Here is a 14,101-nt window from a genome sequence, read left to right on the forward strand (position 1 = left end):
TATATGCAGCACGGACCCCCAGCTGCAGCAGCAGCAGCCAGAAGCCCTGGGCTAAGGGCTGCTGCCCACGGTGACCACAGAGCCCCGCAAGGGCTGGAGAGAGAGTATCTCTCAACCCCCCAGCTGATGGCCGCCATGGAGGACCCCGCTTTTTCGATGTTGCGGGACGCGGATCGTCTACACGTCCCTACTTCGATGTTGAACGTCGAAGTAGGGCGCTATTCCCATCCGCTCATGGGGTTAGCGACTTCGACGTCTCGCCGCCTAACGTCGATTTCAACTTCGAAATAGCGCCCAACACGTGTAGACGTGACGGGCGCTATTTCGAAGTTACTGCCGCTACTTCGAAGTAGCGTGCACGTGTAGACGCAGCCTAAATGTGTTTTCACTTAGTGGTCTTGTTTATAATCAGTTTTTGCATGAGTATTTCTAAGGAGCTTCTGAACAGTTTTCTGCAGTTGTTTGTGAACATATTTCTTAATACTTATGTAGGACACTATTTACCAGTGCGTACTCTGAAGTGGGCTTTCTGGAAATAGGAATCTGGAGACCAAATGTTCTGCCTTTGTAGATATAGGTCAGGACTCCAGCCAAGGATTACAAAATTGTTAACCAACTTTTTGCCTGCCCTTACATAAGCAATGACACACTGTCAGAAGGGAACTTATACTGGATATGTGTGTAGATGGTGGCAGTCATATGTCTCATGTGAAATGTGTCTGAAAGTGTGTGGCTGAACTTCTGCACTGCTTCCATCTCATTAAATGTGTGCATATCCTACATGTAGGGTGGGGCTTTATGTGGGAGCCATCAGTAGAGTAGCCATGGATTGGTGGGTCCTTTACACCCTCCCCTCCCTTTAAGTAACGTTAAAGGCTGTCACAGGGTGGTATTGAAACAGACTGGCCAATGGGCCAGGGTATGAATGATTACATGGATTCTGTGGCCACAACAACACACCCAGGTGGTGCAGCGTGGCCTGAAACAACAATTTCACCCCATTTCCTAGAGAAGCAGCCTTCAGGCCTATGCTTCAGGCTGGCCCCAGGCTGGAGGTTTGAATTCACCTTCCTCATTCCTTTGCATGTCAGCCACCGAAAATCCAGTTATTTGGGCTCTTTTTCAGAGGAGCTGAATTTCAGCTACACTGGTCACACACTTGTATATGCGAGCTATAATTTTCATGTATTTGTGTATGAAAGATGTTCAACTCATTGCTGTGAAGTGTTAACCTTGAAATCTGTAGATATCTACACATGTGGGTAACACTATTACAGCAGGTGGCTTCTCTGCTTATATCTTGTGCTTGCGGACTTACTGGCACAGGATAAACACATTATATTGTTGCCTACCATAAGATGGAGGGCCTTTTCAGTTGCTCCAGGCTCTTGTTTTTTAACAGTGCATACTTTTGGGGATGGAGCAGCACAGCAGCAAATGCAAAGCTGCAGTGGGTGGCTATACTTGATTTAGTCTCAGCTAGCAGGGTTTATCTTATACTGTTTGTGACAAATTGTTTTTTTCCTCCCAGTCAAGCAGCCAAAAATTCCAGCCTACTTCTCCTAGAGGCAAGAAAACAGCAAGTCTCTGTCTGTTCTTTTAGGATTAATAGCCATGCCAGTGAATGCATCAGTGAATGGGTGGTGATGATCTACTGCTCAACTGCCACTTGGTCTGAGTGGGCTAGTTTTTTTCATCTTGTAGCCCAGAACATCTTTCATAACCACACATGTACCTACTGTCACAAACTTACATTGTGTCTTTGAAAGTGGTGAAAAGAGGCAGGAAGAAAACCTTTTATATTATTTGGTATAAGAGGTTTAAAAGTCTCTCTCTTTTTTTTTTTTTTTCCCTTCCCCAGAGGATGAAAGTCCTGGACAGACCTATCACAGAGAGAGAAGGAACGCAATCACAATGCAGCCACAAGGTGGGCAAGGCCTCAGTAAAATCAGTGAAGAGCCTTCAACATCTAGTGAGGAAAGGGCCTCATTAATAAAGAAGGAGATCCATGGATCTATATCGCACCTTTCTGAACCCTCTGTACCTTATCGTGGGACAGTTTTTGCAATGGACCCCAGGAATGGTTACATGGATCCTCATTATCGTGAGTATTTATACAGGTTCATTTCAGAAAGCAAGATTGGAAGGGTACTGGAGCTGTCGTATTTAATTACATTTTGTTTTGGCACTTCTCATCTCTCTCTCTCTCTCTCTCTCTCTCTCAGGATGAAACATTTTTCTTGGATATGTCTGAGATTATATAAGAATAATCTTTCCATTTATGTAAGAAACAAGTAGTGAACAATTGCGTTATATCTCTAAATTAACATAGACCTCTGCAAAACTGACTTGAATAGGGCTTGTATCATTATCATGGAGATGATAATCTCCAAGAGCCATCAAATGTTATGTTGGCTTTACCTATTTAGTAACACATGAAAAAACCTAATTTAAGAACAGCAGAGAGAAAAGGCAAATTAGCTTTTAAATAATTGTTTTAAAGCCTTTTTAACTACAATGTGAAGAAAGGTGGGAGCACACCTTCTGGAAGCGATATTTGTTTTGTCATTTTCTTCCAACCTACAGTCCCTCTGACTTTTTGAAAAAGTAAATGGTTTCAACTTCTGATGTCCTGCTCAGGCTTTAATAAAAAGTAAGAAATTAACTGACACTTGAACACAGATGTGGAATGAATTTCTTCACAGGAAAAATATGGGGGAGTTCAGCAATTTTTTTTCATCCACTTCTAGTTTTTAAAAAAAAAAACATTTAGTTGGGTAGTAATGAACATCTTGAGGTGTCAAGACTGGTGCCTTTTGATTATGGATTTATCACCTAGTCAGGATACACATTTGCCATTTAACCTTCCAGTTTCTAGTTCCAGATGATAGGCTAAGACCCACAAAGAGGGGCCAGTCTGTGGTTTTTTTTTCCCCCCACATAATTCAGAAATTTTAGTGTTTTAAGGCAAAAGGTCAATAGCCAGACCACTGATTAGTGAAGACAGCTGATTAGTGCATGTTTTTTTGCTAAAGAAAATGTCAGGGATAAAAGCTAATTCTATCCCTTCATTAGTTGGGCTAGCAGCAAAGGGGAATGCTCACTCATCAGGGTGCAGATCAAAGTGCGTCTCTCACAACCTCAAGTCTCACGAACAGCCTTTATTTTAACAGAGTCTGATTGTTCATAAAGATGGAGGCAAGATAAGAAAATGAACACTTGTCTTTATAGTTTAGATCAGTTCTTAAGTGAAAAGTTTACTGGGTGGGGCGTTCAGCTCTCCTCTAGCATATTTCAGTTGGTACGTTATCCTCCCGCATCCTGTATACACCCTTTAAGCAAGTGACAGAGGGGTAGCCTTATTAGTCTCAGTAAAAACAAGGAGTCCTGAGGCACCTCACAAAGCTTATGCCAAAATAAATGTGTTAGTCTTCAAGGTGCCAAAGAACTTGTTGTTTAAGCAAGTTAGTTGCTCATCTTTTTAGTGGGCAGAGCATACATGGGATTGCTGACAGACTTGCCTGCAGGAGACTGCAGAAAGACCTACTACTCTCAAGCGGTAGCATGTACACATATTAGTTTGCATGTCATTGGTGAGTTGACTCACGCATTATCACTTTTAACATATGCAAATGCAAAATATGGGAATGAAAATACTTCCTGGCGCATATGGCTCTTTTATGAGTGCAGAGGTGAGATAACTTTAGTGGTGACAAATGACTGATGAGTGGCTGCCATCTGTGTCCCATCCTAAACCAGTCACAGGTGCTGATGATATTGTGTGGTACATGCTACAGAATTGGCAAAGGGCTCTCAGCCTGCTACTGAATTGGTGGTTTTCTTTTAAAATAAACCTTTCTACTACAGTCACCATTGTTTAGTGTCCCTAACATGCCCACACCTTAACCACTAGCACTTGGCTGACGTGGCCTGCACAGAAGCATTGGTGTGGGAGTAAGTTTCTTAAGTTAATAGAAAACAGAAGATTGCTTACAACTAGCATACATAAAGGGGAAGTTAGGGAGTAGTTAGTCTTCAGCTAAACCTGCAGAAGTACCCAAAGTATGAAAACCTCAGATGGGCAGAGATCTACTTCACTGCTGCTAAAGGAAATTCTACAGTTTTTTTTTTTTTTTTCTTTTTTGGTTTGTAGAATCCCTCAAGTAATTCATGCCACATAAGCCCGCATCATATTTCTGCTTACCTGTAATAGATTTGATACAGGAGGACAACTAAATGAACAAATGTCTCATTAAATTTGTAACAAAGAAGACAGACAGACTTAATATTTCATATTAGGTGCATCATTTATATATAAAAGACATGCTTTTATCAAATCAGTGATTGTATTCAGCTTGACATTTTTAGTAGTGCTTACAAAGAACACTGAATAATGTAATCGCATTCTAGTCCCACTGTAGCAACAGGTGAAGAAACAACAAGAAAGGCCATCCACATTTTTCTGCAGTTTCTTTACAGCTTTGCTGCGCAGATGAAGAGAAAATACTGCTTTAATCTAATGTAGTCGGGTGTGTAAACATTCAGAGTAATTCCTTAGTTTTCCTGTGGTTGGAAAATACAAACTTTTCAAGATGGCTAATTTGTGCTTCTATATATACCTACTTTGTGTTTAAAAGTGTGGGTAGGCTTCCTGTAACACAGGAAAAGGGATTTTTTTTTTTTAAATTTTGGAAAGGGGACATCTGTGTTTTTATTGGTGAGTGCGGGGGGGAAGAGCTTTTAAGTGAAAGGTGTGTGGAATGCACGTCTGCTCCAGGAACTGTAGTTATTAGAAAGGACTCAAATACTTTGCATTTCTACACATAAAGATGACTGTCTATATATATATATATATGTGGGTTTGGCGGGCTCATGTTTTCCTTTTTTGGTTTTGTTTTGTTTTATATTTTAATTAAAAAGAGTGCAGGTAACTCTTACGCCCATTATTTACAACATATGAGTGGAATACTCCATCACTGTGGGGTGACTGCTCTCTTGCGGAGAGTAGCTGGGAAATGAAGGTACACTTCGGGTAGACTAAAGTTTCAAAGAGCAGTGCTGAAATATATTCTCAGTCAACTATTTAACATTTGAGAAGACTGGAACGGACTGCCGTTTGGGCCAGGGCCATTTGTCTTAGATGAGACAAGTGGGGGAAAAGATACCCCAAGCAGCATTTCACAATTTTTGTTTTTCATTTTTATCTTGAGAGTGAGAGATTTCTTGGAACCATGGTTGCATAGATCTCTTTTTCCTTTTATCCTCTGAAAAAAGACAAAATTGCCATGATTTCCTATCATGGAACACATCTCTTCTGTCCTTAGTAAGTCCAGGTCTGCTCTAGAAACTGGCAGAGGTATAACCACATCAGTCAGGGGAAGAATACACACCTCTGAGTAATGCAATTATAATGACTTGGCCCCCAATGTAGAACGAACAATATCAATGGGAGAGTGTCTTGCGCTCACATGGTGGCATCTTCACTAAAGTGTTCCCATGGGGCAACCTTTTTTTGGCATAGTTACCAACCTCATTGCATTTCTGAAGTTTCGCACAACGTTGATTACTACATTACTTGTATAGTAACAGAGAGAAAGCCGTGCTAGTCTATACACTATCAAAACAAAGAGCAGTCAAGTAGCACTTTAAAGACTAGCAAAATAGTTTATTAGGTGAGCTTTCGTGGGACAGACCCACTTCTTCAGACCATAGCCAGACCAGAACAGACTCAATATAGAGTTGTTATATTATATTATATTATATTATATTGAGTCTGTTCTGGTCTGGCTATGGTCTGAAGAAGTGGGTCTGTCCCACGAAAGCTCACCTAATAAACTATTTTGCTAGTCTTTAAAGTGCAACTTGACTGCTTTTTGTTACATTACTTATAGTCTTGCTAGTATGAATTCTGTCTGTAGAGGTGGGGCTGGGGTAGGTAGTTCCTTTTGTTATTCTCTTCCCAGATTTAATTCTCATGCAATTTTATGGCTGTGCTAAGGCCGCCTGTCGTTACTCATGGAAAAAATGAATCATTCCTGTTATAAACACTTTGATTTAAAACATACTGCTGGTATTCTTCCTGGGTATTGCAGCTCATCTGAAGTAACTGCTGATTCCTAATTAGTAAAGCTCAAAGAATTAGCTTGTTAAAAGGCAGGGTCACTTCAGTCGGCTAGGTTTAAAGGTCTCTGTGAAAGATGGTCACGAACAGTGGAGGCAGAATTCTGCTGTCTGTTACACTTCTGCAGCGCCAGTGACATGAATAAGGTTGCATGGGTATAGTGGAAGGCAGTGCCTGTCTCTCTTTTTTCTGTAGGGACTTTCTTTTGCTCGTCTTTGAAACTTGCATTGTTTCCTTTAGGGGAGGGGGAGTTTTATGTTTTAAAGGGTTTGTCTTGCAAAATATTGAGTGTCCTCAGTTGATATTCACTGCATTGAGTGGGGAGGATCTGGCCCTTCATAGCTGCAGTGGATAATATCTTGCAGCGTCAAGTGAGCATCTCAGAATCATTTTGCAAAGTGACCGGCATGCACAAGCGGCAGAGAAGAGCCGCTGAGATTTGACCAAATTAACAACACAGCAGCAGCTCATTGAAGGCACCTGTTCTAGGATGTCCTGAAAATAATTGTTTTCAGCAAGTATGTGCCAAAAAATAAGATCTCGTTTCAGAAAATGGTAATAGTTGGCTAGAGACTCCAGTTTGTTGGCATCAGTCAAACAACTCTCCTTCGTTTACCTACTCTTGATGGACAGCGTTCTTTCTGCCATAATGCTGAGGCTGTAACTGAGGTAATAATAGTAGCTAAGATCATTGCTGGCTGCTCAAGTGCAGAGGGTCTCCTACCCCTCCCTCAATGAGCAGATCTCTCTCACTTTTACCTGGAATGAGAAGCTGCATTTTTGCAGCATTCCTTCATTTTGCTCCAGATGATACAGTCGGTGCACTTGAGGCCTGGGGTCTGTGCCAAGGTATGTCACAGAATTTGCATGGGTCCAGCCGGGGGATATATTATCTTTTCCCTTGAGTTCCCCCAGGTGTTGCTAGCCTTTGCAGCAGACATGGAGAATTCTTGTTGCCGCAACTCTGGCTTCCTGTGAATTCCCAAGATTGCAAGACGACAGGAGGCAGGGCTAGTCTTTGTGGGGCCTGTCCTCACCTCTCTCACTGGCCAGTCAGAAGAGTGTATCTTGCAGAGATCCTTGAAGAGATTTATTCCTTAAATCCTTCCTGCAGCATTTTCCATGGGAGTGATAGAGCTAAGCCAGTAACACCATGGCTCACTCACAACAGTTTTTGGAGTGGTGTCTGTTTGACACGTGGGAGGGGTGTTTAAAAAAATTTTAAATCCAAGCTTTTAATACATTTAGTGGAAGAGTGTTTAATACAAAACTGAAAGTAAGTTTAGTGCTAAGTAGAGGTGGTGGGGAAAATTATGAGAAAAAAATTACAAGTATGTTCGTCAAAATTTTGGAAGAATTTCCAACAGCTTTGGTGCTTTGCTGTCATGCGCCTTATTCAAGCCACAAACTGACCGAGAAGTGTAAATGTTCTCAATTTCAAACCTGGGGTGAAAAAAGTGACAGGTTTTGTTCAGATTTTTAGATGGGGGCAGTGTGTTTTCTTTAGCTGCACAGCTGCTCATAAATGGCAGGCTCTTTTGAAAGTGCAGCTCAGTGTTCAACCTGCTGCTGTTGCTGTCAGGACGTACACCACCATGCAGCATTCTCTCTTTTGAAGTCCTGCTGCTGTTTTGAAGCCCCTGGCTGGAATGCACTACGTAGTCCTGGGCATCAGAGTGGTTACCCCAGCCTGGATGCCTCATTTGGACGTTCTGATATTCACAGCTGGGAAGCAAATAAAAGCACACAGACAGGGCTTATGGCCACCTCAGTGGTAGAAGGGACCTAAGAGATCCATGACTAGGGAATTGAGATAATGTTAATTTTATTCGATTTTTTTGGCTTGAGTAAATATATGTCTTTAATCTTGACTTTAGATTTTTTTTAGGGCTTTTTACCATTAATTTTATTTTTAACTGGAAACCACAATTAGAATGCAATGCTATAACGCCAGCTTTTCCAACGTGCTCCTCACCCACATCAGGGGTCAGATCCTCAATGAAGCTCCACTTCCACTTAGGTAAATAGATGTAGTGAGTCAAATCCTTTTAAAAAATAAAGCTCCTTAGAAGGGACAGGTTCCACAGACACCTGCTCTCAACCCTGTGAATGGAAGATTGTGCTGCTGTTCTCTGGTATGAGTCTCAGGCAACAGACATTAAAATATTTATGAATTCCAGCAATTTAATTGGATGGACACCTTTTTAGATGCTTTACTGCTATTTGTTGTGTGTGTGCTCTGTAGGAGATAACATCCGTGACTTACAATTTAAGACTTCCCTTTTGAAGGTTTCTGAGTCCCTCGACATGTGGATCCTTGGGTCCCTGTTGGTATCTTGTCACTGCCTCTGTACTCATGTTAGACAGACCCTGTTGGCCATACCTTACAACCAGTGTGCCTCCGTGTTTTCAGGGGCAGAGCACGGGAGGGGGCACCCTTCCCATTCTGTCAAATTCTGCGTGGGCTATAGGGTTTGATGATGCCAAACAAGTGTCTCTAATTACTCCGTGTGCTGGTCCCAAGTGCTTCTAATCCTCTGTACTCTGGAAACATAACCTAGATCTCCCAGATTTGGCTGTGCTGAGTGCTATCAAAAGAATACAGTGCTTGCTGAAGCATTAATTTTGTCTGTAGACTGTGATGTTGCTTATTCATAGGTAGGAAGTTTTCATCTGAAACAGTGTAAGTCTCAAATCACAGGTAACTACGTGTCTGGCCATCTTAGTACAATGGAGTATTAACTGTTCCTTGACTGGAATTCCTGGATGTTACCACAGTACAAATAAATAATAAAAACAACAACAATAATCAAGAGTTGCAGAGGAACTGTATTTAATCTTCTTTGGGATCATCACAGATCTCAGGCAACTCTGCAATGCTTGCTGACAAAGGCTATAGTACTGCAATGGCCTTTCTATGCTTGGTGATGTGAGTGGCTGAAAAAGACTTCACTGAATTATACCAGGATAACTGAAAATGTATCCCAATGCATTCAACGCAGGCTGGCGAGAGCAAACTTTAAAGTTCAGCTTATCTTTAGTCCTGTCAGTGTAGCACCTTTCTGCTCTGTTAAGGTATTTAATGTGTTTTAGAAGCGGGCAGCGTGGTATTTATCTACACACTACAACTTTAACACTGTGATACAACCCTTTCTCAGCACCGTGTTTGACCTCCGTTCAGGAGGCTAGACTTCAACGTGGTTTTGCCTTAAGGCAGCATTTCCCAAAGTGTGGTCTGCGTCCCAGTACCGGTTCTTGGGGGGAAAAGAATACTGGTCCTTAGAAAATACACAAGTTGTCGCTATGTCCTATTATTATTGTGAATAAATAATAAACAGTGAAAATTTGTCCATTTTTCATTTTTTTTATATTCATTTATGTTTTTGGGCCGCAAGAAAAGGTACTGAAAAAACCTGGGTCCCAACTATGTAAAGTTTGGGAAACGCTGCCTTAAGGCAATGTAAGTGCTTTTGCCAGTGAACCATTTTCAGAATTGGTAGTGGACAAGCTTTCATTTCTTTTGAGTGAGCTCAGTACTCAGGACAAGAGCCTCTTGACCATACTCCTTGCTTCCTTTTATTCACACCTAGTTACCCAATTAGCTCTCTGTTAGCCACACGATTGGAAGATTGCAATGCCCTTACTCCTTGGAAGCTTGCATTGCAGCTTTTAACCCCTTACTAACACACTGCTTGAATCGCTTACAACTTGCACTCTTAGCCAGTGTCATAGCATGCACCTCATTTCAATATAGAGATTTACGGTTACCGCTCCCTGAATTCAAGATTGCAAGAGCAGTCTCTTCTTATTAGTAATCACATCATTTGTGGCAAAGACAATTGCTAACGTGGAAAAGTAACATTAGAAAAAATGTTTCTGTACTTTTGTCTGTGTTTTTAATGCAGTTTCACTGCTGGAAGTAATGAAAAGCCAGTACCATGTGTCCACTAGCAGCATTCAGTGGTCCAGTTTGCGGAGATCAATGATGTTAACTCTCGGTGTATGCTAGTCTCAGAAACTTAAATTTAAAGGGCAGTGATCCCTATACAAATAAATGAACAAAAGGATATGCTACATTGTTTTTAGGCTTTATGTGAATGGGATTTGGCTGTTTCATGACTATCTAAAATGCCATCCCAGCTATCAAAATGGTATTTCAAAACTCAACTGCTTGTGTGTTGCTATTTTGTAATCCTTGGGGCCAACAGCCACTGCGAGCACAGGGGCAAGGGATGGGGCTATGTCTCTGGAAGAGGTGGAATCTTGGGCAGAGGGGGCGGGGCCAAGGGCAGTCAGTCCTTAGTGCTGCTTGGAACATGGGCGCTGGGGCTTCCCAGCTCTCAGAAGCCACACAGAGTGGAAGAGTGACATTCCTGTGGGATTCAAAGCGGCCCAGCACTCCCGGCTCCTACTGTTGCAGCAGCAGTGGCTGGGAGCTCCATACCTCTTTGAAATGCCAGGCCCCTCCTCTCTCCTACCCCTCCATTGGCAGGCCTGTTTGTACTAAAAGAAATACACTGCAAAGAAATGGAACCACCCCCTTTCCTGGATTCTGTGTCCTCTTCCTTATTTCTGCTCTGCCTCTTCCCAAACAGCAGTAAAGTCCTGGTTCAAATCCAGTGAAGTCGCTGGGATGACATCACACTAGTGAGCTTTGTATTCCAACCAAGTAGCACAACATTCTAATCCCTTATCCTGCCAAGTTCCCGTGTTTAGTCAAAACTTGTAATTATGTTGCGTAGGGATATATTTTACTGTTCCGCAGCTGGAGGGGAGTGTACCAATATGCCTACACCTCTCACTTCCTGCAGCAGCAATTCAAGGCAACAGCCAAGTGACATGCAGCATATTGTGAAATAAATGGCTGAGTGTGTTAACAGCTAAGGAGAGCACTTTAGCAAGTGTTGAAGTAAATGGTTAATGAGGTAGAAAGTGTTGAAATAAGCATCATTTTAACACTTTAAATTGTAAAGTATTGATGTGTTTCATCATGAGCTTTTGACTTGCTTGCCTACGGATATGTGTTTTGGAGGCCTGATGGGGCAGCCCTTACTCATGTGAGCAGTCCTTGCTGGCATGAACTTGGAGTACTCCAATTCATGTGAGTAAATTTTGTTTTTTGTTTTGTTTTTGTTTTTTTTGTGCCATTAGAAAGGAGAAATGCAGCTTGTCAGGGGACTTCAAGCATACCTCAGCCTCCATTAGTTGCATCGCTCAGCCCTCAGGTTCATTTAGTTGTGGACTTTTTGATATAGAGATTGGTCACTTTCAGCTTCACTTGGACCATCTACTTAACCTGGGATCTCTAGTGGGGTACTTCTCTGTGGTAATCATGGTTTTGCAAATGTTTCACCTTTTAATTGACACAAACTTTGATCTTAGAGCTTGATCTCTAAGCAGATACATTCTAGAAACTTGCACTATCAGCAAGGCCAACTGGAAGAGGCCTTTGTGAATGAAACCCAAGTAGAGTTTGTTGCGCAGCGGCTTTTGTTGGCTCCCAAGGAGTTATAAAGATGAACAGGTACAGTTGACTCTTTCATATCCGACAGCCCTGGGACTGGAAGGTTGCTGGCTACTCAAATATTCTGCATAACACTTCAGAAAAACAAGATTAGATATTGAGAAACAAACAAAGAAGTAGGCAAAGTACTGTAAGCTTATGTTGTATTTGCTGTATTTATTTGTATTTACTTTCAGTATACTGTACTTAAGGAAAATGTAACTAAAATTTACTTACGGTTGAAATGCCAGTTGTTTGAGTTCTGCATAATAGAATGCCATACAGGAAAGAGTTTACTGTATAACACTAGCATAGAGCTTCTGACTCGAAGCGCTTTTCATTTTGTGTGTGAAGTGGCACAGGGCATGCTATATCAAACAGAAGACAGTTATTGTCAGTCTAAATAACAAAGTATGATAGATCACACACATAGTATAGTGCCCTCCAGCTTCGAGTGTATTTTAAATTGTGGTGTAGTCTGACGTGTCCTGGCAGGTTGTGGTTGTGGAAGCACATTCCCTCAGTGGGAGCTCTTGAGGGTAGTGTGTCTTAGGGCTTGTATACTAATGCTACTCATGCACAGTGTTTCCGAGGAAGTGCAGTCCAAAGTGGTTCCTACCACATTCTTTGAAGGGTACACTCTGGTGGCTGCTAAAGAGGCATCTGTGGCCACAGCATTGCTTCCTCCCACTGAGAGGATGCTAGTGCCTTTTGCTCCTGAAGAACAAGAGCTACTATGGTGGTGGCTGGCAAAGGAAGGGGAAGAATTCTCCCTTCACCCTTGTATTCTTGCATAGCATTCGCCACCGGTTACAAGCTAGAATGTCTGTGTTGGCAGGTGGCTACAAAAGATGTTCTTTTCTCTCATTTTTTTCCTTCTAATGCACTTTGTAATTGCCATGTGCTGTATAATAGCTTGTGTGGAATTGTTTGTTGTTGTCTTTGCTGGTCTCTGTGTATCTAGAACAGATAGATCTGATGCTCAGTTTGTTGCCTTGATTCGTAGTATTTTCCTTCAACCCATTTGGACAATTCATTTTAATCCTGTCTGCCGGGAGTTTCTTGTGTGAGGAATATGTTCTTCATTTCTGCCCCGTTTGTGTAGTGTTGCTATAAGCTGGGGCTGCTGTGGGGAGGAGAGGAACTTTGTCCTTCCCTCTCTTCTGCCAGCACTGAAGGTCAGAAGCACCACGCTCCTCTGGGCTCTGCAGCCAAATCCAGAGCCCTGTGCCCCACCACTTCCCTGGCCCTGTTGCTGAGTGCTGTCCAGGTAGGAGATAGGGTGGGGAGCTCCTTTGGAACTGAATGCTATGGTGGCAACAGCTACAACAGCAGGAGCTGTTTCTTCCCTCCCTTTACCTGGGTTTTATGGGTCCTGCTAATCCAGATATTACGTTGTGCTCTCAACTTGTGGATGCAGCCCAGTGGGCAGCCACTCAAACCTCACATCCAGGTCCCAACCCCTACTAGATGAGACATACTAGACTAGTGGTAGACTGCGTGCATGACATCATGCTGTATAGAGGCTGATGCACTCTGCAGGGTAGCCTGAACCCCTGGGATATGATTGTTTACAATAGATGATCATACACCTGGGAACATAGCCAATTTGGATGCACTTATGAGTGCGTGTTTTCATATTTATAAACTATATGTGCATGTACACACATGCATCAGGTGGCAGAGCTCTTAATTTAGCTTAAGCGACTAAGGCTTTTATTCCTTCAGCTGAATTCAACATTGCTGTGTGCTTGACACTAATATTACAGGATGTTTACATGCAGTGCAGAATGATTGTATACCTACAATTTAATAATTTAGTGTAGTCTCTGCGGCTTGATTCTTCTTGGTAATTTTTTTAATGTGATTGTTAATGTACTTCTGTATTATGAAGCTTTTTGTTTTTAAGCTATCTCTGATATGCAGCTTTCATAGCTTGGCACCCAGCTACATTGAACCCCATTGTAAAGTCCCATCGTGTAAAAGCCATCTAGTTATAACTCTCAAAAATAAGAGGCTTGTCTCCCAAGGACAGCTTCATATTGCGGGTGGAGTATAATCCTTAACATTGTTTTTTTGCTTTCAAGTAGCTGGGGACAGTGAGTCAAGGCGTGAGAACTCCCTTTGTTTCATGTAGTGTGCGTGGCAGGGAAAGAATGTAACAGAGCAGAAAATGAAGAAAGACTTAAAAGAATCTCAGCTCAAGGAGGTCAGATCCATCACAGGCTTAGCATTGCCTTCAAAGATGCCTGGGACAGGTGGCAGTTCAAGACAATCAGAGGAGAAACATCCGCTAGCTCTGAGATAAGGGATTCTTGCAGAATCCTACTATCTGGTCCCAGTTTGCTTTGATGTAACTCTGCTAGCGAAGACTTCTGGGACAGGCTACTGCTTCCCTCAGTGATAGGCTGCTGTTGTTCAGCCTTTTGAGGTCTCATTACAGTGGTCCTTGAGGATTAATCCTCTTTAAGGTTTAC

At 42.2% G+C, this 14,101-nt stretch overlaps 1 protein-coding gene across 1 annotated transcript in view; it reads left to right on the top strand.

Annotated features, from left to right (window-relative positions):
• GLI3 (GLI family zinc finger 3) overlaps positions 1–14,101 on the top strand; it is a 315,057-nt gene that overhangs the window by 115,523 nt on the left and 185,433 nt on the right. The window contains exon 3 of the mRNA XM_074988081.1: positions 1,862–2,104. Within this exon, the coding sequence (XP_074844182.1) occupies positions 1,862–2,104 (243 nt within the window). The remainder of the gene's footprint in view (positions 1–1,861; positions 2,105–14,101) is intronic.

The sequence above is a fragment of the Carettochelys insculpta genome, chromosome 2 (assembly GCF_033958435.1).
Source record: "Carettochelys insculpta isolate YL-2023 chromosome 2, ASM3395843v1, whole genome shotgun sequence".
NCBI lineage: Eukaryota > Metazoa > Chordata > Testudines > Carettochelyidae > Carettochelys > Carettochelys insculpta.